The sequence below is a fragment of the Fistularia commersonii genome, chromosome 11 (assembly GCF_037954325.1).
Source record: "Fistularia commersonii isolate RoL2024-O1a breed Wild chromosome 11, RoL_Fcom_v1.0, whole genome shotgun sequence".
In the NCBI taxonomy this organism is placed as follows: Eukaryota; Metazoa; Chordata; class Actinopteri; order Syngnathiformes; family Fistulariidae; genus Fistularia; species Fistularia commersonii.
This window is the reverse complement of record NC_141294.1, coordinates 2,421,677-2,447,786: the sequence shown is the minus strand read 5'-3', so window position 1 is coordinate 2,447,786 and position 26,110 is coordinate 2,421,677. Positions and strand designations below refer to the sequence as shown.

The 26,110-nt window shown below is 42.7% G+C and overlaps 1 protein-coding gene across 7 annotated transcripts in view; it reads right to left on the bottom strand.

The window, feature by feature from the left end:
• Positions 1–2,660: 2,660 nt before the first annotated feature.
• cobl (cordon-bleu WH2 repeat protein) overlaps positions 2,661–26,110 on the bottom strand; it is a 50,370-nt gene continuing 26,920 nt past the window's right edge. For 5 of the 7 annotated variants that reach the window (XM_086156042.1, XM_086156047.1, XM_086156044.1 and 2 more), the window contains 9 exons: positions 17,675–18,242; positions 10,272–10,602; positions 8,368–8,480; positions 7,872–8,009; positions 6,181–7,691; positions 5,879–6,106; positions 5,669–5,785; positions 5,162–5,477; positions 2,661–4,400 (listed from right to left, as the gene is read on the bottom strand). In XM_086156042.1, coding sequence (XP_086012168.1) covers positions 4,192–4,400; positions 5,162–5,477; positions 5,669–5,785; positions 5,879–6,106; positions 6,181–7,691; positions 7,872–8,009; positions 8,368–8,480; positions 10,272–10,602; positions 17,675–18,242 — 3,531 coding nt within the window. In that variant the 3' untranslated portion in view covers positions 2,661–4,191. The remainder of the gene's footprint in view (positions 4,401–5,161; positions 5,478–5,668; positions 5,786–5,878; positions 6,107–6,180; positions 7,692–7,871; positions 8,010–8,367; positions 8,481–10,271; positions 10,603–17,674; positions 18,243–26,110) is intronic. The other 2 variants (XM_086156048.1, XM_086156043.1) reach the window with 2 other exon arrangements.

Here is a 26,110-nt window from a genome sequence, read left to right as displayed (position 1 = left end):
CATGAGGCCAAAGCTCCGCCAAGTCAGCGCACTGTAAACAACAAGCGTCGGACTTGGGGTCACATCAGCGGTATGGTTTTGAGACGGCTATTTGGTAGAGTGGTGACTTCTGAATAACGACTACTGGTGCTATGGATTGAATTGCAATTTTTGCAAGTCGCTTTGGATAAAAGCGTCTGCTAAATGACTGTAATGTAATGTGATGTAATGTAGGGAGGATCACAGGAGGTGCTCTGTAGAAAATGCTAGTTTGCCGTCTAACGTTATGGACTGCACTTTTAATTATTAAGCCGCTATGAACGATCCAGTCCAACGTACCGTGGATTAAGCACAAAATGTCGATGGAAAAAGCAGAGTCGGCGCCTCTATTGCAGAAAACTCTGTCAGCGACTCGCAACTAAATTCCCTTTCAAAGTGTTTATAAACACAGCTTATAACTATGTGTGTTAGCTGTCTGTTGAAAAAATGCAAAGGGGTTGTTTTGCTGGAACCGTAGCTTCACGAGAGATAAGTCCCAGCAGGAATACCGTACTCATGCGTCGCAAGTTGAAGATAACTCTTCGGTTTCCATGAAAGTCAGTCCCCTGACAAGCACAGGGTCTGAGAACATAAACATCAGTAGCATCGGTGAGTTATGTGCATTGCACAACTAGGGGTCAAATCTCACTGCTCCAGAGTTACCTTACCAGCTCTGTTTTGACTTAATCCCTCTGAGCCGCGTAAGCAAACTGCATAATACCTTCTGGTGTTTATATGACTGAGAAAAACATCAAGATGTTTACGCTCGGCTCTTGCGTGGATGCAACTTAAGTTGGTTACTATTCTGAATGCTCTGTTATTAATAACATCGGGACAGAGCGACAGGCCTCGAAGACAAGGACATGAATTCGACCCACAACATTGTCACAAAGTAAGGTGCCACCGGGGGAATTCTGCGTTATATTCATCTTCTGTAAGGCCTGTGAGACCTGGATAAACTTAAATGGGAACGCACCATGGGAATCCGGAGTTTAAAAGGTCGTCGGTCCTGATTTGCTTGTGTATGTGTCTGGATGGGGACAGCGGGGGGCTGGCATTAAGCCCCCTCGGAGCTTTAACACACCCGATTACATACATACACAAAGACAGGCGAGCACATAAATACTTCCATTCTGACACGTATCATGTCACTCATAATCTGGGTGTCGCCGCGGAACAAAAACATTCCTCCTCAGAAACTGGCACTGAGAAATAAACTAAACACCTCATCAGACATTCAGCATCACACAAGCCTTTTGTTCAAATTGATTGATCAGATACATAGTAGACCACTCAACACCAGAAAACAAAGTAAATACAATCCCCTGCTGTCTGTCGTTGTCACTCTGCCCAACACTCATGCGTCTAGCAGTCAAGACTAACAAAGATGTGTAATGTGAGCGGAGGCACATGGTGAATGGGCCCGTGGATAGATGTTCTCTGAGCACAATTCGCCGAATACATTTCAAAATGTTTCCACCGCTTGTTATTTGTCTCTCGATTCAGAAAAGGACGCCTATCCTGCGACAAAAAAAAAAAAAAAAAAAAAAGTTCTATCAAACGATATTCAGCATAGAGTGCCAGCTTTGACCGATATTAAAACGAGCGCGGGATCTCGGTTGTGAAAGCTCATATAATAAAATGAGAAACTTTAACGGGAATAAATAAAAACAGATCCGTACGGTCGGCGCGGATTGAACCGAGGCCAACGCGAAATTAATTTCTGTTATGTTATGTGGCGCATTCATCTGGTAATTCTTGATTTAGAGGTTGTTTGCGTTGGTTAAAATGGTTTGGGACCCAAACACACCCTTCAGATTTGTAGATGGTTGTAGAGTGAGCATGAATTTTGTCCCACAAAAGAGCTTGTGGTCCTGCAGGAATTTACTGCTTTACTGAATTTATGGTCCCTGTTCAATGCAGCCAACATCACCCTCTGCACTCTCTGACTTATTCCACCGTTAGAAGTTACCCTACATCACCCTTCTCTAGTCTGTAAAATGGCTACAGTTTTAACGGCGAGATACATTTATGTGGGCTCACCTTTGAAAGTGCAGAGTCATTGGAACAGAAAAAATAAAGACTTGTTAAGGGTGGGCGCGGAAAATGGAAAGTTGAAAAAGGTAGGCAAGCTTGAAAATCAAAATTAAACAGAAATAATATTTCACCGGTGTGTAAACTGCATACTTTTAGCTTTTCATTTCGATCCGCATCACGTCCGCGCCTCGATTTTTCCAATGTCATTCGACAACCGACGTTAATATCGGAATCCGCGAGAGAATCTGGGGAAAGCGGTGCGACAGCGATACGATGACTCGAGTGTCAGGAATCAGCAGACGCAGGTTCAAGTTCGGTGGGAGTCATTTAGCGAAACCACATAGTGATGAGTAAGGGCCGTGAGCTGCTGCCAGGAATAGTAGCTCATCTGTGGTGGGACAGTGAGAGAAAGAAGTTAAGACTATATTTCACAAGGACAGCAGGATGACCACAGTTTAACGCATCCCCGCTGCTGGGAATGGCACATGCACATAGCAGTGATGCTTTCTAGTAAGCTACTTTCACCATCTGCTGAATTCTACACACTCCACATAGTATTTTGAGCAACATTTTTGCATAAATTCATTGAAAAGACGCGTCGGCGCTTTCTTGATTACAAATTTTATTTATTGAATCCAAAAAAAAAAAAAATAATAAGTAGAGAAAATAGCTGAAGCCTTCGGGACAATTTTTTTTTTTTTTTTTATAAAATTTCTTACAAATATTCAAATCCAGTCAGTCACTGTGATGATCTCTTTTCAGTTTTACAAATGTACACTGGTACAAAGACCTGCAGGCTATGTGGTGAGAACCGAACAGTTTAGCAGAAAAGACAGAGGAAGCGAGGAAGCCTCGTGAGATAACATTAAGTTTCAAAAAGCCGAGCATAAATTAAAACTTTTCTCGACAAAGAAATCCAGTTCCCTTTTTGCATTCACCCGCAGCTCGCATGTTCCCCTGAATAAGGATGCTCTGAAAAGTTCTATTTTTCAGCATTTCACTCAAAAAAAAAAAAAAAAAAAAAAAAAGTTAATTGCAGGGCTTCGCTCTCCCAGTCGATCGGTCAGTCAGAGAAAACTTACCGGAGAGAGAAACGGTGAAACTAATCTCTTTGCTCATCGCGGCCGATCCCGTTTCCATTATGCTACTGCTTTACGCTACTTTGAATATTTCCACGTTTTGATTATGTCATGTCAAAATTCACGGGCCTCTTTGTCATATTGCGTTTCATTTTTTTTTTTTCCTTTGCAAAGTGCTGTTTATGAAAAGGTATTTCATTAGAATCTAAAGAGCAGCACAAAGTCTGAGACCAAGAGAGGAGCTTGCTGAGCAAACAGGCACTAATCAGTTCCTCCCCAACTTAGCTGAGTAGAGAGGAAGTAGTCATTATAAATCAAAATCAAGTACAAAAGTACACTCTGTTAATAAGAATAGCTGTATTTGTTACTTCTTATGGTTTATGTTGTTTTTTTTTTCTCTTTGCTAAACAAATATTGAATTTAAAATCTGTAAATATCATCAGCTCCAACTTATTGCACCTCAAAAACATCCTTATATAAAACATCATATACATAACACTGACTTAACAGTATAAGGCATCTGTATCTTAACTGGTAAAAAACGGTCTTGTTTTGTTTTAAGCGATAAGAACAAACGAATATGATATGGAAATAGCATAAAACATTTAAATGTGACACATACTGTTTTCATTGGCACACATTTTGTGCAACGTTCCAGTTAAAACTACTAATGTTCAAGTACATGTGGCGAGGTTTGCTATAAAGCAGCAATTGTTCTAAAATGGACATAACTTTTCCAGGAAGAAGCTCTTACTCTTAACAAGACGACCGTAGGAGCTGGTTTTACAATTAAAACAAACTGCAATCCACCTTTGACATTGCTACGGAGAGACGGTGGAGACGGAGCAGCTACATTCCTCCGAGGCGAGGATGCCCCCTGGAAAAAGCGAATATGAGTTAAAAACAACTGCCTCCTTTTGCTTTTTTGTTCCTTTAAAAATCTGCATTACGAAATCATAAGCCCCCAGATTGGAAGTAAGAGCAAAAAACACGTTTTCTTTTAATCCACTTAGTAGAGAGGAAATCTTTTCCCGCCCAATCAAATGTTCAACTCGCATTAAGTCAAAATGAGACTCCATTCAATCACACAGATGTCAGCGGGAGGAAAAGAAAGAAAGAAAAAAAAAAACAAAACAATAACTAAATTTGATATATCGTCCCTCGTTGCGGTCGCTGCCACTTTCATTGCTGCTGGAGTGTCGTGGTCGTCGCTCGGATTGTTCCAAGTCTGCCATTGACTCGGATTGTCTTTGCGGGCACGGCGACCTGGTTCCAACAGACAAATCACAACATGTTTGTGTTTATGCATTTTGGCAGCGACAGAACTCCAAACTCCCATTATTCTAATGATATTAAGTCGTTTGACTTGCGAAGAGAAACAATGCAAATGAGCGTCCCGGGTTTCGCAGCTCGGCAGCAGCTGCTGTCCTGAAGGTGAACTCTGTCGCCGTAAAAAAAAAAAAAGTCTCTACAAAAGCACAATGTGGATGTCCTATGAATATTTGTATTCTTTACAATCTGCAATTCATATCCAGCGTCCCAGCTGCCGCACCTCCACAGAACTTTGTTCTGTCTATAATAGAAGACCAGACCAAAGATTTGGATACAACAAGGACGACCCGTTCGAATCATATGTTTTTTTTTTTTTTTGTCTATGACCGTCTCTCACTTTCTTGGCTTTATCTCCTCGGTGTCTTTGTTTCCCCCCCTTGCCTCTCTGATAAGCAGCCTCTCTGGGGGGGGGAATTATTCAGCTTTGTGCTTTAAACCCATTTTACTCGCCGCGCTAATGCAAATGTTCAATTTCGTCAGGCCACCTTTTTTGTTTTATTTTTTTTTCCCCTCCAGACCGAATGTATGTCCTTGCTCTACAGACAGAACAGACGAGACGGAGAAATAAAGCGCCGGTTCCTGTCATTTGATCCGACGAGACGCGTGTGATGGTAAACTATCACTCGCGTGGCGCAACCGCAGACCTGCAAAACTAAAAGTTCTGTAATGACTTTCGCTTCTTAATATCATCCTACCTTCCCGATTTTCTACCTTTTTTAGCTTCTCCGCGGCCGATCCAGAGCGGATGGCCTCCAGCAAAGCCTCCCTGGCCAGGGCCGGGTTCGTTGATGCGTTGCCGCTCGGTTTTGCAACAGCTGTTGCCACCTGGGGCAGTAAAGGCGGAGGAGGTGGAGGTGCAACCAGAGGCGCTGGTGTTTCTCGATTAGACACGGAAGATATATGGGTCACGGAGGGAGGAGAGAAAGAGGACGGAGAGTCCTCCCCGTGTTTCTTCTCCTTAGACACGACTTTTCTGAACTTTTCAAGTTCGGCGGCAGCCTCAGATTTGGTCTGTAGGGAATAAAACCGAGAGGACAAAAATGATAAGCTATGCACACAGACACATACAATTCACACAATTATGCATATTTCTAACAGCTTAACACCTCTTTGCGCATAGATTGCTGTATTGCAAAAGGGTGTTTATCACACTCCTCAACTTGAAACGAAGATTCTTACCGAGCGCGACGACGTTTTCATACCTTTCTGAGCCGTCCGAAGTTGCCCTGGGCTCTGATGGCAGCGAGAAGAGCGGTCTTTTCATTCTCCTCCGCAAGGACGGAGGCTTTCTTCGTGCCGCTGGCACTCGAAGCGGACGTCTAATAACAAAAATTAGAGGAACAAAATCGAAATCATTTTCCTCGCCCACAAAAGAGTTCACGAAGTGACAAACGATGGTAACTTGATGGTACCTTCTTGAGCCTCTCCCTGCCGCCGCCTGTCTGGATGGCCTCCATCAGGTTGCTGTGCAGAGACGTCTCTTTCTCAACGGATCTACATATCACCGGTTTGAATTTTTTAACCGGCCCGAATACCGTCGCCGGCGGAGGCCCGGGGACGATGCCTGAGTCGGACATATTCGGCGCAGGCTCCAGCTTCTCATCGGGTGCTGTGGACGCCTTGATCGCGTCTCTCGCGTTCTGAAGACAAGCAAAGTGTGTTTAAGAGCTATAAGAGTTTGTCGCTAATTATCTTTGTACACTGTTTTACTTACACTTTCCCGACCCTTGGATGCAGTGGAAGATTTGGCAGATGATGGAAACGAAGTGTCGCCCCGAATACATTTATTGCCTCTTTCATCCGTGGTCGTTATGTTGTTTTGGGCGCGGCCACTAAACCGAAAGGGTTTATTATTGTCCGTCGCCGTCGCTGGCATATTAGAGCTATCTTTGGTTGTTTCGACACAATGTCCAAAACCGCCATTGGCCTCTCTCGCTGTTCCAGTGTCTCTCTGGCTTTTCGACATATTGTCAGGATAGCTCTGAGAGCTATCGCAGCCCGCGGGGTTCGGGGATTCAAATCCATTCTCCTTCTTATCGGACGATGAGCGGGATTTACGTGGATTCACCAGTACGGTCTGAGATGATCTCTGGAAGCCGGCGCTCTGTGTTTTTAAAGAGGCGGAGGGCTCGGGGTCGTGAGGAACAGAGCTGGCTTTGGATGAGATATTCGGGGTATATTTATTGATGGCAGATGCCACATACTGACTGGAGGTTCTTCTGGACGGCTTAAAGAAAGGCAGGTCTTTGTTTGTATCTTGAGAAAGTGGCAACGAGACAGCGGCTCTATCACTTGGCTGCTGAACATTTCTGGACGCAGATATTTTGCCCTCCGAATCAACCTCACCCGCTTTTGCCAATTTGACATCTTTTACCGGATCTTGAACTCCTTTTTTAGTCCTCTCTTCAGCCGGGGCTCTTTCTGCAGAACCATTCACTGATCCGGGTGTTTTCACGTCACCTTTGTTGGACGCCGTCCCTGCCCCGGTCCCAGAGGAACCCCTCCGGTCCCCCCTGCTCTCGATCCCCTTGTCGGCCACGCCTTTGCCAGGCGGTGCGGCGCTTTCTCGCCTCTCGCTCGAACTCCAAAAAGCTTTGGCTTTTCCGAACACGTGAGAATCGGTGCATTTTAGGTCGGACTCCGCCGGACCGCCGAGTTCGCCGCCCGCTTTCATGATATTTCCTTGCTCGTCAATCTTAAGGGCGCCGGCGGTCCCCGGGTCGGAGGCCTGTCCCGTAGCAGCCGGCGTCGCGGAGGGCTTGGGAGGGACCACGGTGAACGTTTTCGTACCAAAACGTGACGTGTGATTCTGGGTGATTTTACTGCGGGACGCGTTTGAGCTGGCGTTCATTCGGTAAACATTTTGCGTCGCCTCGCTTTCTTTTGAGTGGGAAGTTTGACCAGCTGGTACCGTAACGTGTTTGTTTTCCTCTTTCCTCTTCGTGCTATCAGGCTTATCTTGAGAGGTTTTGTGTTTCTGTGCCTTTACACTGGATTTGACGGACTTGTCCTCTTTCACACTGCTAGCATTTGGAAGAGTTGTCTTTTCAAGTCCTGTCACAAGTATCTTTTCCGCCGTTTTATCATTCAGGGTCTTTATCTCCTGCGAAACCCTCTGCTGTTCCGGTTTGGACAACTGGCCGTTTGCGCTCCTGCTTTTTTTACTATTAGCTACTGTGCGGGCATTGTTATTTCTGTTCTGCAGGTCTGTGGCGTTTTTTGGACCTGCGATGAGATAGGGTTGGAAAAATTGAATTAACGCTACAATAACAGTCTTTTGTAGATGCGAAGTATCGAGGCCGCTGAGCTACAACAGAGGAGCAAAAAACGAGAGCAGAAGAACAAAAGCACGAAGCTCCGAGGGTCTCGGAGATTTGCTTTATCTAGCAAGACCGCTCATCCTACCTTTGCTGCGTGACGTCTCCGTCCCGGTGAGTAATTTTTCCCCGTATTTTCCATCGGCTCCATTGTACTCCAGTACTTCATCTATCGCTGTGACCGGCACGTCCAAGTCCACTAAAGACACCGGCACCTCAGTAAAGTCTGCGTTAGCATAGGACATTCCTTTTTTTGAGACTTTCAATGCGAAATTGGATTCAAATAGAGAACAGAATACAATTAATGTGTACCATCATATGACTTTATGGTTGTAAATATAGAAGAAGCAAATGTGGAGTTCAGTAATAGCTTCTTTATATTCAGTTGTTGACTGACAGAACTGCTCAGGCATACAAGTACTGTGCTGCACACCGCACCGTGATAAGAAACATACCGAACATCATGTGCTGCGGCAGGTCGGTAATGGTAATAAACATTTCAATCCACCATTAAATCATAGACTGACCGAGGTGCATTGAACAATTAGAAGTAAAGAAGTAAAGCGCGACGGTGGCTTCCGTACCTGCGAGGTCCGAGTCCAATTTTGCCAAAGTCTGATGGAGCTGAGCTGTGAACTCTGGCTTGTCCTCATTGTTGTTCTTGAACCGTTCCGCCTTTGCTTGCGGCCTGATGTTTCTAGGAATAGACCATAAAAATGTGCGTAAAACGCCGTACCAAACACATAGGAAAAACACACACTCGCAGATCCCCCGGTGCAAAAAGAGACGAGAGCACGGGGTCAGCCATAATCTAAAAAGAAAAAAAAAAAAAAAAAAAACACCCTATGATTTTTTTAACAACACCAGGCAGCTGCTATGAGTCACCCATTCGATGCCCGCGTTCTATCCAGCGCCATTCTTGTTAATACACTGCTCCACATCAAGAGGGTCGTAAGTGGAAACTAAAATTCACGTGTGAGACCTGAATGTTATTTCAATATTTTTTAAGTGTTTATTATTTTAAACTATCCAACTATAAATACATTGCTCTTAAAACTTCTCCTGCTTTGTGTGTTTCTGGTGTGTCCACTGTAACAAACTGGATCAAGAGGGCCAAACCAAATACAAATTTGTCCTCTACGAGTCTTGGACTGTCCCTTATTTCTTCAAAAAACGGGAGAGAAAACATATTTTATAGTGTTTTCTTGGAATCCTCAAGAGCCAGCACGAGCAGGCCAGGCCTTGGATTCATAAAGTGACCGGGTAAGATGGTCGATCCAGCATCCCTCGTCCGGGCACATTACCATACCCATTTCACAGCAACTCAAAAAGCAAAGAGTGATCCGGGGCAACATTCATTTTCCACAAAGAACTTTGAATGTGGGCCTAGAACCATAACTATAAAAGTGCTGCACCAAGGGTTGTGTGTGCAAACTTTGGCTACAGCTCAGACATAACACATGGTGGGAAGTGCTTTATATTACTTTTTTACTACAGGCATAGACAACACTGCAGGGGCTCCTAAATGCAGCTGAAAAAGCAAGGGTTCCCTCTTCAGGTGTATAAATAGTGGGAAATCTGATCAGACGTTCAAAGCTTCATGCGTATACGATCCACATACTGTACGTGGATGAAAGTCAGAGGTGATGAGAATGGGATGAATCGGAATAGGATGAGAAATGGACAACAAAACGAACAAGCGAAAAGCCAGATAAATTATATGAAAAAAGATATAGAATTGTGCGTATGCATATTGTCTAAAGCGCATGAGTCCAACTCAAGGCTCGCGGGCCAAACGTGGACCGCCACGTCGTTTTATGCGGCCGGCGAGAACGTCTTAAAAGGTGCGATTGTCTTAAAATGAATAAGTCAAACACCTGCATTGACCATAAACTACATTTCCCACAATTCATGTCGATCATTTTACCCACAAAGTGACTGCATCCCGCCACGTTAGATCGCAGTGGATCCACATTGACGCTATTTGCAACAAGTGGAGTTGAGAAATAAAAACAGTCCCTAAATGTCCAGGAAAAGAAAAGTTGACGCAGATGGAAGGCGGTTTCAAGAAAGACGGGAGGGGAAATACATGTTTGTGCTTCAAGGAGAAAAACCGGTATGTCTTTTGCGTTATGATGTCGCCTAACACCAAACACGGAGCGGAGCATGCTAAAGTTAGCCTTCCAGAAAAACTACAAATTGTCCAAGAATTAAACCCCAAAATGTTACATGTGCATTTGTATATGTAACATTTTGGAGTTATTTAACATTAAGGGGTAGTTCCATTTATTTTGCATTACATTTGGTTACTTATATACTATTACCGTTCCATGTGGCCCATTGAGAGCAACCATGATGTGAAAATGAGTTTGAAAATGAGTTTGATAATCATTAATAAAAGTAATATTAAGACACATTGGAAGAACATGTCACCGCTTTGCAAACTTCCTTTTTTTTTTTTTCCCGCCGTTGTCTTCTTTCTCTCTACCTGTGTTTCGATCCCCAGCTGGAACATCCCTCATCGCTCTCACTGGAGCTGTCCGGTGTCGGTTCCGGCAGTCCGACGCCGCCGTCTCTGCCGCCGCTTTCCAGAAACGACCCCGCGTCCGGAGATGTGGGTTGGGTGACAGATGGCGAGCTAACCACGCCGGAGTCGTCACCCTCTGCCGTGCCCTCGGAAGCGCCATAACCTTGGTCCGGCAGGCTGCTGCCGGCGCTGCTGCTGCTGCTGCTGCTGCCCAGGGACGCCGTCTCCTCGACTTGTCCGGTTTCTTGCGTCCGGCCTTTGGCTGCAGAGCTCCGGTCGGAGCGGAGCCAGGCTGGGGGGAGGACGGACAGATATCGTGATCGAAAAAGTTCGCGTTTTGACTTTTTCGTGAAAAAAGTAAGTCGCCGTTAGTAAAAAAAAAAAAAAAAAAATCAATTTCAATCCAAGCACATTTTAATGATGATTAAGAACTAAGGTTTAACCGTGGGTATCAAAGAGGCCTGCGAGTCAAACTCACGATCAAATATCAAAGTGAAAACGCCAAGTCGGTAGTGTGAGTGGGCGTGCAGTGATATGCGGACTTATTATGAATGCATTTTCCCGACTTCACAAATCTTGAAAAGGGTTTTTGACAGCCGGGATACCACCGAGAAAAACAACACGATTGAAAAAAGAAATACAAGATGCAGATTGGACATGGAAAGCAAGAGATGGAAGAAGAGAGCGAAAACAGGGGAAGTATTTATGTTAGTTTCAACATTCATCCTGACACCACAAACACACAAACCAGAAAACACAAGCCAAATATACAAACATAAGCCTTGAGTACAACCACGTGTGGCTTGATAAAACAACTTTAATGATGTGTGGGTGGACTTACAGTAAACAAACCCTTTTAATTAGATTTTTACAGTACTGTTTTAGGGTGCAGTGGAAGATAGTATTGCTTCATACTCTCTCTCATCTCTCTTTGCTGCAGTCATGCTCTGGTCAATTTGTTGGTTTTTGGAGAACTTATTTAGTCTGTCGCCGATCTCACTGAACTCCAGGCCAAGAGAAAAATGTACCATTTGTTAGGTTTTCGGGCGCCTGGCCAGCGTGCGTCGTTTCCGACGACGCGTAAGGGCATTATTTAAATTGACTTTAACAGGGAGCAACTTTATTTTTTCATAGCAGGAGTCAATAAGTGTGTGCATGCATTGTGCGCCTATAAGTTTCATGTGTGTGTGTGTGTGTGTGTGTGTGTGTGTGCAGCTTTGGGCCTGCGCCTAATGGTGTAGAGAGAACAGTCAGTTCCAGAAGATGTGGTGATGACTCACAGGGCTGTCCACCCAGCTCCTTCCCAGCAAAAGCTTAGTCATGCCAGTTGGAATCATAAATGGTGCACAGACACACACACACACACACACACACACACATCTGCATTTATGTGGATATAGAAATACAAATACACAAACGCTGTTATAATTTATACACATGCAAACAAAAGTATGCACACATCCATTTTCACATGTTAAAAACAACGAGAGAAAACTATAATCAGACGCATGCCGCGGTCACCACCAAACAAACCAAGCGTGTCAACACTGTGACGAGTGTGTGTGTCCGTCCACACGCAATCCCCAATAAAAGATACTTCTCTGTTTATTGAACGGTAATTGCGACGTAAAATTCGATTTCACTCGATGTAATTTCACCGATTCTATTCTAGACACCACATAAGTTGGATTCATGCAGAATAGGAAAAAAAAAAAATGAATGTCATGTTGTTACAACTTTAACAACTCGGCAGCGAAATTTGTAAACAAATTACATTTTCTGGTGAATTTAAGGTGAGACGATTTCACTATAAACCTGCTTCCTGCTTCCGTCTGAACCGAAAATTAAATATTCCCCATTCACACAGAACAGCAAATAAAACATCAGTGAAATATCCACGCCATTATAAGCTTTAGAAATAATGACTGGAAATCTTACAGGCTCTTGTGATGTTTAATGTAAGATAGATTTTCTTCCTGGACAACTTTACTCGAGACAGTTGCCTTTACAACCCATGAGTTACCACCCGACCCCTAAAAAGAAACTTGTCATTGATGGATCACCCGGCTATTTCGTCTCTATAGTAAAAAGCTGCACGCATCCACGTCTCAGGTTTCAGAAAAGAACATATGCTGACCAACTATTGATCTGCAGATATCATGTGGCCCAACTATTGGCTGATAGATATCGCATGGCCTTGCTTCATAGTTCCATCTCAATACGTCACTCATCAATCACTTTGTAATTGATACGTTACTATACGGCCTTCTAACCACATTCCGTGTCCATTTTTAACTCAGCTGAGACTTCCAACATAATCGATAACAACTCCGACGTATCAAATGTTTTTGCAAAACTATCGTCGCCGCACACTTTACACACACAGATGCGAGGCGTGTGTTAAGGATCGTAATTGTGAGCAATATTTGTTTTTATGCGCGTCGTTTTGAGTTGTCGACGGGCTCAATTGCTTCCTTCTGGAAGGATCCCGCAGCTTTTGCTTCGGAGTCGTTAAACCTCGCATTAAAATGAATCGATCAGACGTGAAAACTTATACATACATTAGTTCACACTGAGCCAATCACTGTGTGACAACTCGGGATCAGATCTCACGTTCATGCATGGAAATATGTCAATAATATTAGCAGGAGTAAAGAGCCGTTCTTTTGTCTCAACTAACGCGTCTACATGTAACATCTTGTCGAACCAAAGTGCCTCGCGTTATTACGCTTGCGTGTAAATGTGAAATCCATGCGGTTTTAACACATGTGCATCATTTGAAGACTGATGGAGGGACAGAGGTTTTTTTTTTTTGAAAAGGAGAGCAGGGCACTGGTTTTGTTAATTTTATCAGATAGCTGTGAAATACTGCAAACACAACATCGTGACAAGTCAAAATAAAAGGGTGATAAAGAGACTACGGCTATGCAGTTTTTAACCGCCACGTTCCAGGAAAAGCAATAACTACTAAAAGTATTTGCTGCACCCTTAGTGCGATTATTATTTTTTTTGGTTAAAAGAAAAGTTTAGGGGTTTGTTGCCTTGACTAGCTACTTAACAGACTTTACATGAGGTGATCTTACAATGTGACCCAGGCCGCATCTCCGTGTGGATTGACTGATCGGCCGATAATGACGGCTGAGTGCTTTTAAAACCTGTATTTCCAGCCGTCATCTTGTAATCAGATTAATCAGAGATACTAAATGACAGGTCTGGACAGGTGAAAATGAGGGACAGATATAAGACTACGTGCACAAATACAAGCTTCTAATAAGGGGGGAGGAAAGTCCAGCAGAAGGAAGAAGAATGTAGAAGCAAAGAGGACTGTGGTGGTTGAAGGTGGGGTCAAGCCAGAGAAAGACTTCAGGAGTTTTTGGATCGCAGACGCAAGGGACCGCAGCAGTACACTGGAAAAAATAAAGGGACAGGGGCGGGGTGTAAGGAAAAAAAAAAAAAAAAGAAATCACGTTATGGATGATTCGCAACATCGCAGGAATGGCAATGAAATCGACATCCGATGAAAAACCGAGCATCGCGGACAGAAATTTAGCAAGACGTCAACGTGGATTAGCAACCGCACCAAAAGAGCGAATAAAAAAACCCATTCAAAACACTGTTGGCATTGCACAATGAATATCATTTACACAAACATTGCTTCATGCCACATTTCCAACATATAAATAAGGCATCAGAAACAATGTCAAATAAGTCTTGTGCTGGATCCAAGACCACAATAATCGATCTTTTCTTCCCAAATGATCAAAACCTTACCTTCCAAGTCGTACCAGGAGTAGCACCAAGTTCTTACATTCAAATCAAACACACCCTTATGGATTGTATAAATGCAACACTAAGGTACTCCAGCTGATTGGTCTTGACCCCGGCCCTGACCCTTCGGACCCGAAAGAAATAACCGGGATTACAGGTTGACATTTATAGATATGAAGCACCTTGACCTTACATGAACCCGCTTGACAACTCAGCTGCACCGGTTACTGATGGGGAGATGGAAAGCATGCGAGGACACAGAATGCAATATATAAGCACCCGATACAGGACGGTTGGAAAAACAGCAAATTGTTATCGGCGCGACTGAAATCAAATGTCTCAAAAAAAAAAAAAAAAAAGAACAAAAAAACTCGGGCCGTGAACGTTGAGGTTTGTTGGGTGGCTGAGATCGATCAGCGGCTCCTGGAGGAGAAACAGCATGCATGCAAAGCAGGTTGCGACAGTCAGGTGGGGAAAGAGGAATGTAACACAAAAGCCTTGTCTATAGTCTCTTATCAAACCGAACGTAGACTTAGAAGTAATCATCTTGATCTTTATCTTTACTTGGTCCTGGAAACATCTCACACACACACACACACACTCTCTGGAAATGCTTGTTCGTCACAATAAGGTTGTTTTCTCTGCCCTGTATTCACAATATTCTGGGTATAAGTTTCTTTTCACGTCCGTTCACCTTGCTGCTTCTAAAATTCTTAAATTCTAAAGATCAGATCTTGAAGACTGGAGTTTTTCTGAATCAAAGTTTCAGTTTGTGAATTAAATTCAATGTGGTTGTCTCCGTAAAAACAACCTAACAAACGGAAAAGTGTGATTAAGTATGAAAAGTAAGTGTATAAAGGAGGTAAGTCATGCGTAATCTCGACCGCTTTACAAAGCAAAATCAATCTTCTTAATATATTGGGGTTGTTGGAATAAAAGTCCATGTTTTTGGCCGTACAGCCCCCAAGAAATATGGGAATCTAACTTCCCTTATAAGACGTGCCATACATCACTGTGTGATGTCTTAGTCAGCAGGTAGCATCAATGTACTATGTTATCTATTTACTCTATTTTTTACAATGTGAAGCTACTGAAACAGCAAGCCGGGCTCAGATGATAAACTGCGCTATCATAAGCCGTACATGAGCACACACACACACACACACACACACACACAGAAATCTAACTGATGTCTTACAAGGAATGATTGATGACAGCACAGTTAAACCTTATAAATTGCGCATTTCTGTCTCTGCCTAAACAAGCAGGAAGGCACCACCCTATGCTGGATGTTTAGGGTGCAGTTGCGTGGCTCCAACCTGTATAGCAGGTATTCATTTACTCCGAAAATTATACGTGTACGGCAAAGTCCTCGTCGCGAGGCTATAATGAAAAGCGCATTTTCCGTCGATTTCAAAATGTGGAAGATAATTTCATTATAAGCACACTAAGCGTGTTCACGTGCCGGATGCATTGCGAAGCGTGAGACGGCGGAGGCTGAAAATACAGCGTAAAAGCAAAAGACGAGAGAGTTGCATCGTCAGCAGTGTCGGGATGGAGAAAAAGAGAATAAGCTCGGTCTATACATTTATTAATGATCCTCATGTGGTCTGTTCTATCTTGTCTAAAGCGCTAACCACCTCATACTTTATCCTTCCTCTTGCTTTCATCTCCCTGTTCATCATCCTGCTCCCCTTGAACTTCCCCGGTTCCCTTGTTTCGACTGCGCCGCTCGGTCATCCCGACGCCTAAACCTTCCCATGCTCCTTTCTCTGAACTCCGCGATGCTCTCACCTTCTCTCTCACCCCTTTTTTTTTGTAAGATCCACAACTCTATCATCTCTACCTCTGTCGTGGATGACAGCCCTCTGTTGCAGTCTCACGTTGCTACAAAGAGAAGCCCGTGTTGTATAAAGATCAATACAAGGCCAGCTAAAGTTCAAGTAGATCCTGTTTAAATCTGTGACGGATCTCCTTGCCAGCTTTGAGGCGATGTGTGAGCGCCTGCGTGAATACGAGAAAGAGAGAACGAGAGACGGATAAGGAAGAAAAACAAAGACGCAAAAAAGAGAAGGGGTTGATAAGTCCAGACGAGAAACAAGGACTGTATTGTCTAATGAAATATGATGAACACTCGCTTAACGGGTTCCTGCACTTGAAGCGAAACCCGCGCACATTTGCAGGTATTTTGTCACCAAACAACAAATACCGCAATGCGTAAAAAAATTTAAAAAAAATTAAAAAGGTTTTCCGATGTTGTGTAATCTAAAAAAAAAAAAATTTGTTTCATCATATTGCTTGTCCGAAATCTGTTTCTCACTGCCTGTCAGGTATTTTGTCACAAAACAACAAATACCGCAATGCAAAAAAAAAAAAAAAATCTGAACGTTTTCTGATGTGTAATTTAAAAAAAAAAAAAAAAAAGAAAAAATTTAGTTCCATCGTATTGCTTGTCTAAAATCAGTTTCTTACTGCCTGTCAGGTATTTTGTCACAAAACAACAAATACCGCAATGCATAAAAAAATTAAAAAAAATAAAAAATGTTTTCCGATGTTGTGTAATCTAAAAAAAAAAAATTAGTTTCATCATATTGCTTGTCCAAAATCTGTTTCTCACTGCCTGTCAGGTTTTTTGTCACAAAACAACAAATACTGCAATGCAAAGAAAAAAAAAATCTAAACGTTTTCTGATGTGTAATTTAAAAAAAAAAAAAAAAAAGAAAAAATTTAGTTCCATCGTATTGCTTGTCTAAAATCTGTTTCTTACTGCCTATCAGGTATTTTGTCACAAAACAACAAATACCGCAATGCGTAAAAAAATTTAAAAAAAATTAAAAAGGTTTTCCGATGTTGTGTAAACTAAAAAAAAAAAAATTAGTTTCATCATATTGGTTGTCCGAAATCTGTTTCTCACTGCCTGTCAGGTATTTTGTCACAAAACAACAAATACCGCAATGCAAAAAAAAAAAAAAAAATCTGAACGTTTTCTGATGTGTAATTTAAAAAAAAAAAAAAAAAAAGAAAAAATTTAGTTCCATCGTATTGCTTGTCTAAAATCTGTTTCTTACTGCCTATCAGGTATTTTGTCACAAAACAACAAATACCGCAATGCGTAAAAAAATTTAAAAAAAATTAAAAAGGTTTTCCGATGTTGTGTAAACTAAAAAAAAAAAAATTAGTTTCATCATATTGCTTGTCCAAAATCTGTTTCTCACTGCCTGTCAGGTATTTTGTCACAAAACAACAAATACCGCAATGCAAAAAAAAAAAAAAAAAAAAAAAACTAAACGTTTACCGGTGTTGTGTAATTTATAAAAATAAATAAAAAAAAAAAAAAAAAAAAAAAGGAAAAATTTCATCATATTGCTTGTCCAAAATCTGTTTCACACTGCCTGTCTTTGGTTGCCGCCGGTCCTGTTACACTGGTCTGTCAAAAACCTTGAGGTGATCCGCAGTGGATAAGTTAACACATTGGAATGGAGAATTCATTTAAAACCTTTCTTTTCTGTCTTTTTTTTTTTTTTACTCATGCATATAAATCCTCATGGTTTTGTGCATTGGCGTCACGTTCTTTTTAGCATTTAATAAATATTTACCCATTGTGCTCTGCCTGTTGTTTTCGACTTCCTCCACTTTCACATTGAGGGCCGACTCTGTCTCCGACCCGGACGCGCTCGCCGACGACGCCTCTCGGTTCGAGTCGGCGGCGCAACCGCCGCTTTTATCCGAATCCGTCATTCTGCTGCCGAAGCTTTTTGACTCTGTCCGGGCCCGCGCCGACCCGCTCGCCGTGCTACTGGTGAGGGTGCTGCAGTGGGACGGGGTCTGATCTGAGTCGAGGTCAGATTCTCCGAGGCTTCGGCTGACCTCGGAGCTGGAATCCTGCACCGCTAGGCTGTCGGTGGTGGTGGTGCTGCTCGGACACGGGGAGCTCGGGACCGCTTTAGACGACGCGGCTCCGGTCGCCTTTATCTTAGGGTTTGTTTTCGCCGTTTGGGCGGCCGACCGTTCCGTCTTTGCGCGGACAGTCGGCGTCGGCGTTTGCGTTGCGCAGCTATCGGGAGTGCGGGCGGCGGAAATGGAGGTGTCATCAGAGGCCGCGGGCGTGGGAGGAGGGGCTGGAGCTTTTCGTTTTCTTTGAAGGCTTTCCGAGTCGTGGCCGATCTGACGGAAGGCAGATGAAAGAAAAAGAGACAGACAGAATATACGTCAATCAAGGTGACACCTCTTCAAAGTGTGCATGTGTGTGCGTGCACACACGCCGGTGAGCGTGTTGTGGGGTTTCACCATAAATCAGCCCGGAAATTTCTTCTGTCAGGGCTGAAGTAGAGTTTACCGGGTAATTAAATCAAGTGAAGTTCTGGCAGCCGTCGGAGTCCTCGAATTCACCCGAGTGCCAAGATTCCTCTTAAATTATCCGGCAAGACATAATGTCTGGCAGTGATACAATAAATGTGACTCGGCGGTATTTCGCATTATTATTATTTCGTCCCGTTTCGAATGCACTTGAAAAATTGGAAGGTAAAAAGGAGCCGCGAAATGCCGATCTCTTGGAGGACGAATTGAAAAGCACAGTGTCAGTTACGGGCGAAATGATGCAATTTGGTGTAATGTGTGCACGCGCAACGGAGGAGCATTAAATATCTATCACGCTGCTTCCTTGCCCAAGACACACTCTTAGGCAATTTATGTCATTTTTGAAAGAACTCTGTGGAGGTGAAAAGGTAAAGCAATTGTCTTTCGGATCAGCTGCGTGCAGGACGGTCTCAGAAAATTAGAATACTGTGTTCTTTACCTTCTGTGATGCAATTAAAAAAACACAAAAATGACATTTTCATGATATTCATGGTATTTTTGAGTTTTCTTAAGATGTAAGCCATAATCAGCAATATTAAAATAATAAAAGGCTTGCAATATTTCAGTTGTTTTGTAATGAATCCAGAATGTATAACATTTTTGTTTTTGTAATTGCGCTACAGAAGATAAAGAACTTTATCACAATATTCTAATTTTCTACGACAGTCGATATTTTCATCGACCTACTTTATCATTAGAGAAATACCACACTTATACTGGTTTATACTGTTTCATAAACGATGGATTCAGACCACGGCTCGAAAGTGAGAAAGATAGAACACCGACGGTTGGAACGGTTGGGAAATCTTCATATAATCAAATTAATCAAAACACACGCTGTCAGGCGGAAGTTGCTTTCCGTTTCGAGATTTCAATAAATGGGCAGGTTTCAACAACGTCCATTTCCATACAAGAAAAACCCAATTGTGAACGACGCGCTCACGTCCTCCATCTAAATGGCGGCGGAAAACATGCCCGGAGCCGCATGTGGTGTTGCATCATGCAGCAGGACGGAGAGAGAGATCAGGCCACCTTGCAGGCAAACTAGTTTCATGCATGTGAACTCATTGAACTCACTGAATGGCATGCTAGGGAAATCCAAACGCCCCCCAACCGGTTGTCTTTCTCTTTCTTGGGTCTCTCCCTCACTGGCATTCACACATACATGAATACAGACATACCACTGGATGTGGGCCAAAGTTGAAGCTGAAATGGATGACTGCTTTTCCTATGAAGATAGACGTGTGTGTGTGTGTGTGTGTGTGTGCAGGCTGCACATGCATGTGTGCAGGCAGCAAGGTTGTGTGTGTGCGTTCCCTGCAGAGTGAAACATAAGCCCGTAGCCGAGCCGCGCTATGAAAGGGAAAGAAGAGTGGCCTCAACTCGCGTCGCACAAATACTTTTCTGAGGGACTGTATAATCACATACACACTTAGACAAATGCACCGAAATGCACAAACACACACGGTAAAAGGCGCGGTGTATCCCGTATCTCGGGCTGAGCCGGGCGCGTAGAATTAGGGGATTGTTGAGAGCTACGAGGTTAAGTGTTTGGCGCCACGGCAGTGAATGTAACACGTATGTAGGATCGTCAGCGACCGAAACAAACGCCTCTGTAATATCAAAAAGACCATTATGTCACATTCAAGGTCACGCTCGGCTTTAACGCAACGTGCGTATGGGGTTCTTTTTTTATTGAATCGAGCATTCGGAGGCGTCGGAAACTTCCGGCGCACAAAATGTTGTCAAAAAGTTGTATTTCAAAGGCTAAGATTTTTTTTTTCTTTTTTTTTTTCCCGGAACAACCTTTTTGTTGAAAGTTATCTGTGCGACAACTGCAATCCAAAGCTAAGATAAGACCGTCTTTAGTAGCTTTCTTGAAGGTTTTGTTTTAAATGTAAAATAAACAAGCTAGCCTATGATGGCATAATTCAAAAAAAGGAATAAAGACGCTTAGCGGTTCACTCCTCTTGATAGCAGCGAGGGCAGGCTAGTTTGAATCCGCAAAAGGAAAAAAGTACCGCGTGTCCGGTCGATTCTGATTCCAGCACTTAGATATGGTGACGAGCGTTGGGCTGCGCCAAAAAATAACATTTTTTGATACGAGCACCTTAAAGTGGGATCGGGCAGCCGCTCCACCCAAGTCTAACCGGGTCACACAACGTCTCCATGAAGAGCTGGATTAGTTTTGTGCTGTAACTATGACGGTATGGACGCAGACGTTTCCCTCCAGCATGCTCTTGGCTCACCCAAAAATTGAATGAAAGCGATATCGCGAGATGCAGGGCAGAGAGGTGGCGGCGCTTCGCCGTGCCCCGGCGCTATCTCTTTAAATCACGACATGTCTAGACAGAAACATTTTAGTGGTCCAACTCCTCGCTCCGTCTCCCTGTCAATTCCTGATGAAGTCACTGTTTGTGGGAAGGAAGCGCTTGGTGTCATCCTGGAGTCTAAACCAATTTTGAACACAGATTAGAAAAATGACAACCTGTAATGAAATGCTGAGCCTGAGAAAGCGGCGCGACTTGATTTCCCCTCTTATTTGCATAAGCGCAATCAATGAGCTATTGAGAAATAGTACAATATAATTGCGAATGCGTCCGTATGCAAAAGCACATGGAAGGCCATACCAAGACAGTCTGGAGTGTCCATTAAATTTTCCACTCCGTGGTTTAGGAGGCGAAGGGCCCCATGTTGGAGCATGTTGATCAGATAGGACCACCCATGGAGGCTTCAACCTGGTGGCGTGACCATTCATCAGTTGTTTTGAAGCACTCTTGATGGGTGAGGGGCTTTGTAACAGGGCAACATTACTGCGCTAATGTGGAATGTGAAATGCAGTATGTGTGTGTAGAAATGAGGCTTACAGTGTAAAAAGTGTGCGCTTGCACATGTCACCATGCATGACCACGTTTATATCTACATGCGTGTGCACGGTTGCATGTGTATGTATGTGCATGTCAGAGATAATAATAGAGGATGAACTGTCTCCACACTGCGAGGGCACCAAGGTCAAAAACATCCTAACAGCAGGTTGGAGGACAGTTAGCGTGTGTTGGGGTTATTGTATGTGTGTGTGTGTGTGTGTGTGATGATGAAAAGAATTTTTTTGTTAGAAGTCTTAACAATATGCGTATGTGTGTGTGTGTCTATGTGCAGAAAGGGGTGGGTAAGACGAGGCTAGCTGAGGATAAGAAAACACATGGCTGACCCAGTTCCATTGTCATCCACTTTGCCCTACTAACCCACTCTTAAAGAATGTACATGTTTTCCCTATACTTCTTACGCAAATTAGCTTGGAGAAATTCAAATCAAAATATTAGGGGTGAGAATCTATTTAGCAATTAGTCCACAGGAAATCATATCAGGAATCCATGACAGGGTGGACTTTTAATAAGCTAAGTCCTGATCATTGATGTCCGTCCTCATTATTTAAAGTTATTCCTAATACTTGACCGATAATCGCTCAAAAACTTCACGTTCTCTGAGAACTTCACTCAATTTGTTGTATCTTTCGGAACGATTGAGAACACACGCGTCCCGATTATTTATATATCACGCGCAATGATTTACCCAGCAACAGATTGACGCAAACATACTGTACATTGGCTTCATTTGTTTATCCCATCTGTCCTGGCTGCTTTCATACACACAATGTTTTGACAGTTTCAAGTGCAAACAGATCCTGTCCTTCATTGGCAGCATAGCAGGGTGACGTGTTCCCCTTGTCCCGGCCCCGAACTCCTACTTTTTCAATCTTCAAGGTCAGCGTTTAAGAATAGAACGTTTGCACGTCGACATGCGTTGTAGTTCTCTGACTGTAAGCCGAGACAAGCGGTACATTTATCCGCGTTATTTCCCCGACTGGCATTTGGCAAAAAATAACAACCAAATTCTCCCAAGATATTTAAGAAAAAAAAAAAATTGCTTGAATTGATAAAGCAGAGTATCTATAAGGTTGTTATTCAAATTAAAGCACGATTAAATATGATGACCTAAAGTTTAAAATGATATTTTGATTATGTGCTGACATAAACTACTGGTGCCTCTTTCACTTCTTGTCCATGCATTGAATTGCAGTTCTTCACTTCTGTAGCTTTGATAGCGTGCATTTATTACATGCGCTATATCGGGGGTCGGCGACCTTTAACACCATTTGGAGCCGGTTTCCACGGAAAAGAAAACACTGGGAGCCGCGGTCACTTTTTAACGTCAAAAATAAAGGTACCGTTTTATATATTGCTTTTTCATATTTTGCCTAAGTTGAAAGTCTCGACAAATTAACAGCGTCTTGGCGGGTGTACCGGCTTCCGCGAGTGTGACGTATATTTTGAGCGTTGAAAAATAATAAATATAATTTTATTTTAATATTTCAAGATCACAACGATCTTCCCACTTAGAAATCAAATTATATGTCTATTTACTGTGCTGATGCTTGAGCTGCCCCAGATCAGGTTAGGCACCAAGTTAGGCTATGCAGTGTGTGTGTGTGTGTGTGTACGTTTGTGTACGTCTTTGTCCAAAAAAAAAAAAAAACTAACCCCAGCTTACTGTTCTTTATATTTCCTGTGCATCTTGTATTTGCAAGTGTTATTTACAGTCCTTATGTCCTCTATTGTAAATCGCTTTGGATAAAAGCGTCTGCCAAATGTAATGTAAAATTTAAAAAAAAGGAACTAACACGAATAAAATACACTTCAATGAAATAGCTATATGCTATGCATCACACATCAGCAGCTTTAGGAATCATTTAGCAAACATTGTTGTCTTAACTATAAAACCAAAATCCAACTTTGTCTGAACACCCGTTCCTGAAAGTACTTAAAATAACTTTCACTGGAAATTCTGAGCCGTACCATCGAGTAGCACGGTACAAGTAGCATGGTAGCGCTTTGCAAAAAAAGCTCTCTTACATAAAGGCCAAATTTAATACACCTTTTATATTTTCTGTGAAATCTACGGTATATGTAAGTAGTATTTAAGTGTATAAAGAGCAATATGTCATGAGTGCCGCGGCCGTTTTTGTTTATTTATCATTCGAACTTTTCATGCTAGGTTGTTGCATCGAGTCGTCCGTTATTTCAAACGTGCCTTCCGAAGCCGAAAACCGCAGATCTGAATTTCGTCGCATCTCTCAGACGATCACCGTTTAGCGACGACTTAAAAAGAATCTTTATCCAAAGCATCCCCAGAGTTTCCCCAGTTGTGCAGTTCCAGTTTCAGAGGCAAACGGGAATTCGGTATCTTGTTCAAGGACACTTTAACCTGGTCTCTTATGGCACGGCTCAAAGAACTGAACCCGTTTTTAAAAATAAAGATTACACATTCTAAATACCACTCACAGAGTTGAAGGTCCATTTTAAAAACATTTAGGGAGGTGCAAAAAAATTGCACGAGCTATTATGTGTAACATATTCATGAAATAAAAAGGATTGCTGTGTAAAAACTTTTTTTTTAACATCTTTATGCTACTGCGGTTTCAAATTTTACACCATTCTTTTCTCATTTTGTCAATATTCTTAGCTGACTAAGGCTGAGGCTATCAGACCACACCAAGAACAGACACTTGCATGAAAGAAAGTCAACAACAATAAAAAAGGACTCTTATCTAGGTTGTATCTAAGTGAAGTTGTGACTAGTCAACAAGTGTTGTCAAGAGGACAAAACTATTAACTATAACAAAAATGAGGCGATAAAAGACAGCCGGTACAAAAACAAGGAGGGGGAAAAAAAAAAAAAAAAAAAGCAAAAAATATGGGATTAAAAAAAAAACAGAAAAAAAAAAAATGCAAAGCTACACGCACGCCAAGAAAAAACTTTTGTTTGGTTGATTGAACTGCGCGGTGCATTAGTGCAAATTAAAAATAGCCGCCTTTGTAAATAATTACCGGCCTGATGGATGACCATGAAAAACAAAGCCTCCCTCTGCTGTCAGCTGTGTTTTCAGCGAGTGACAGATCATCACCATGAAAAAAGGTAACAAGCTCAATCAATCAAGTAGAAACAGAGAAAACCCAGGAAACCCCATCAGTTTATAGCAGAGAACTCAAACATTTTCAGCCGTTTTTACGCTCGATAAAAGAACAATCGCCTCGTCTCGTCGAGATATAACTGGAAACGACGATTCGGTTTTTATCATTTGGATATTTTGACGGCTATAATAACAAACATGGCAGTATCTAGCGGAAGTGAAACAACATTTGCAGGAATGTTTATATGCTACACAGTGTACTGAAGGTAAGCAGGTAAATAGCTACGCGGCCCTCACGGCGACACTCGCGGCTCGAGCGTTGAATGTTTGCTTTCTCGTTCAGCAAGCCGTCGGGTGAAAGACGGCGTTTGTGTTCTTGTTTGGAAGTCCGATAAGAAGGGGACCTTTACGGGAAACCTGCAGTAATGTGAGTTGTCATTCAGACCGGTGTGTTCGGTAGCAGCTGCCGTCTGGCTCAGTGTGAGCGTCTGAGCCGCTCTGCATGATACACCGGGTTATTGGTTTATGCAAAATTTGATTTGCTGTGTAAAAATAAAGACTCCGGATTCACGGGCACATAGTGAAGCGGTATTTCAGGAAAAAAAACTGTGAAATTATTTAGTTTTGTGTCTCTTATTTACGCCTCGAATTCCTGACAATCGTCCCAGACGGGACCGAGTGTCCGGCAATACATTCACATACCGACAGCAGTGTTTCATTTCAGCTCTTTTTAACCATGACAACATTCCTACATTTTTTATTCAACTTTAAGCACGGTTTTCCTTTACCTTTTACTCTGTAAATACCAGATGTAGAATAAGGTGCTTTTATCTGGTCTTGCTTGATTAGCTAGGCTTCATCATTTCCAAGATGTCTTCAGTTTTCCAAGTGAAAAAAATGCAAATACTATTATTTCTAGGTAGTCCAGTGGAATAAGCTTTAGTGACTTTAGTAAGCTTCTGCTTTAGTGACAGAAAACAGCCGCGCAGGAAGTATGTAAAACTATGAAAGTCTATGTTTAGAAGAAGAAAATCAATTTTAGAACAAATTAACTTTTCAGACGGACCTACAGACAGCCCATTTACTTGGCAGACTGCTTTTCCACTCTGCTCTTTAATGCTCCTTGTCCTCTGCTGAACTTCTACCCGGTCGTGTCCTCCTCCAAGGTGAGGGTGGAGCTACGTGCATGCCGGCGAGATTTCATGCTGTGCTGCATTTTGGAAATATGACCCCGATGCTTATACAGTGATGTTGGGATGTTGCACGACACAAAGGCACAAATTTAAACCCCCGTGAGATCCTGACTTTAGCTTACTTTGGCACTCACTTTTGCCCCTTGACATGTATGCTCTCTCTCTCTCTCTCTCTCTCTCTCTCTCAGCTTAAGTTACTTTGGCCAATAAAACAGTCGGACATAAATGTGCACAGTCAGAAAGCAACCTCTACCGCTGAGCGGTGAAGCTCTCGATTTCTTTGAAATCGGTTATCACCAAAGAAAATGTAGACATAGCTTCCCTTCTAAACCACAAGAACAGACTGCCTCATCACTGAGGGGGAAACTCAGTGTTCCAAAACAACGTTAAATTCCGCACCTCACATGTACACATGGTGCGTCTATTCCTGAGCTTCAGAAACCGATGCAAGAGTGAAAATGCCGAGCGCATTCCTTGTCACGCCATCGGATTAAAAGCCATTAAAAATGATA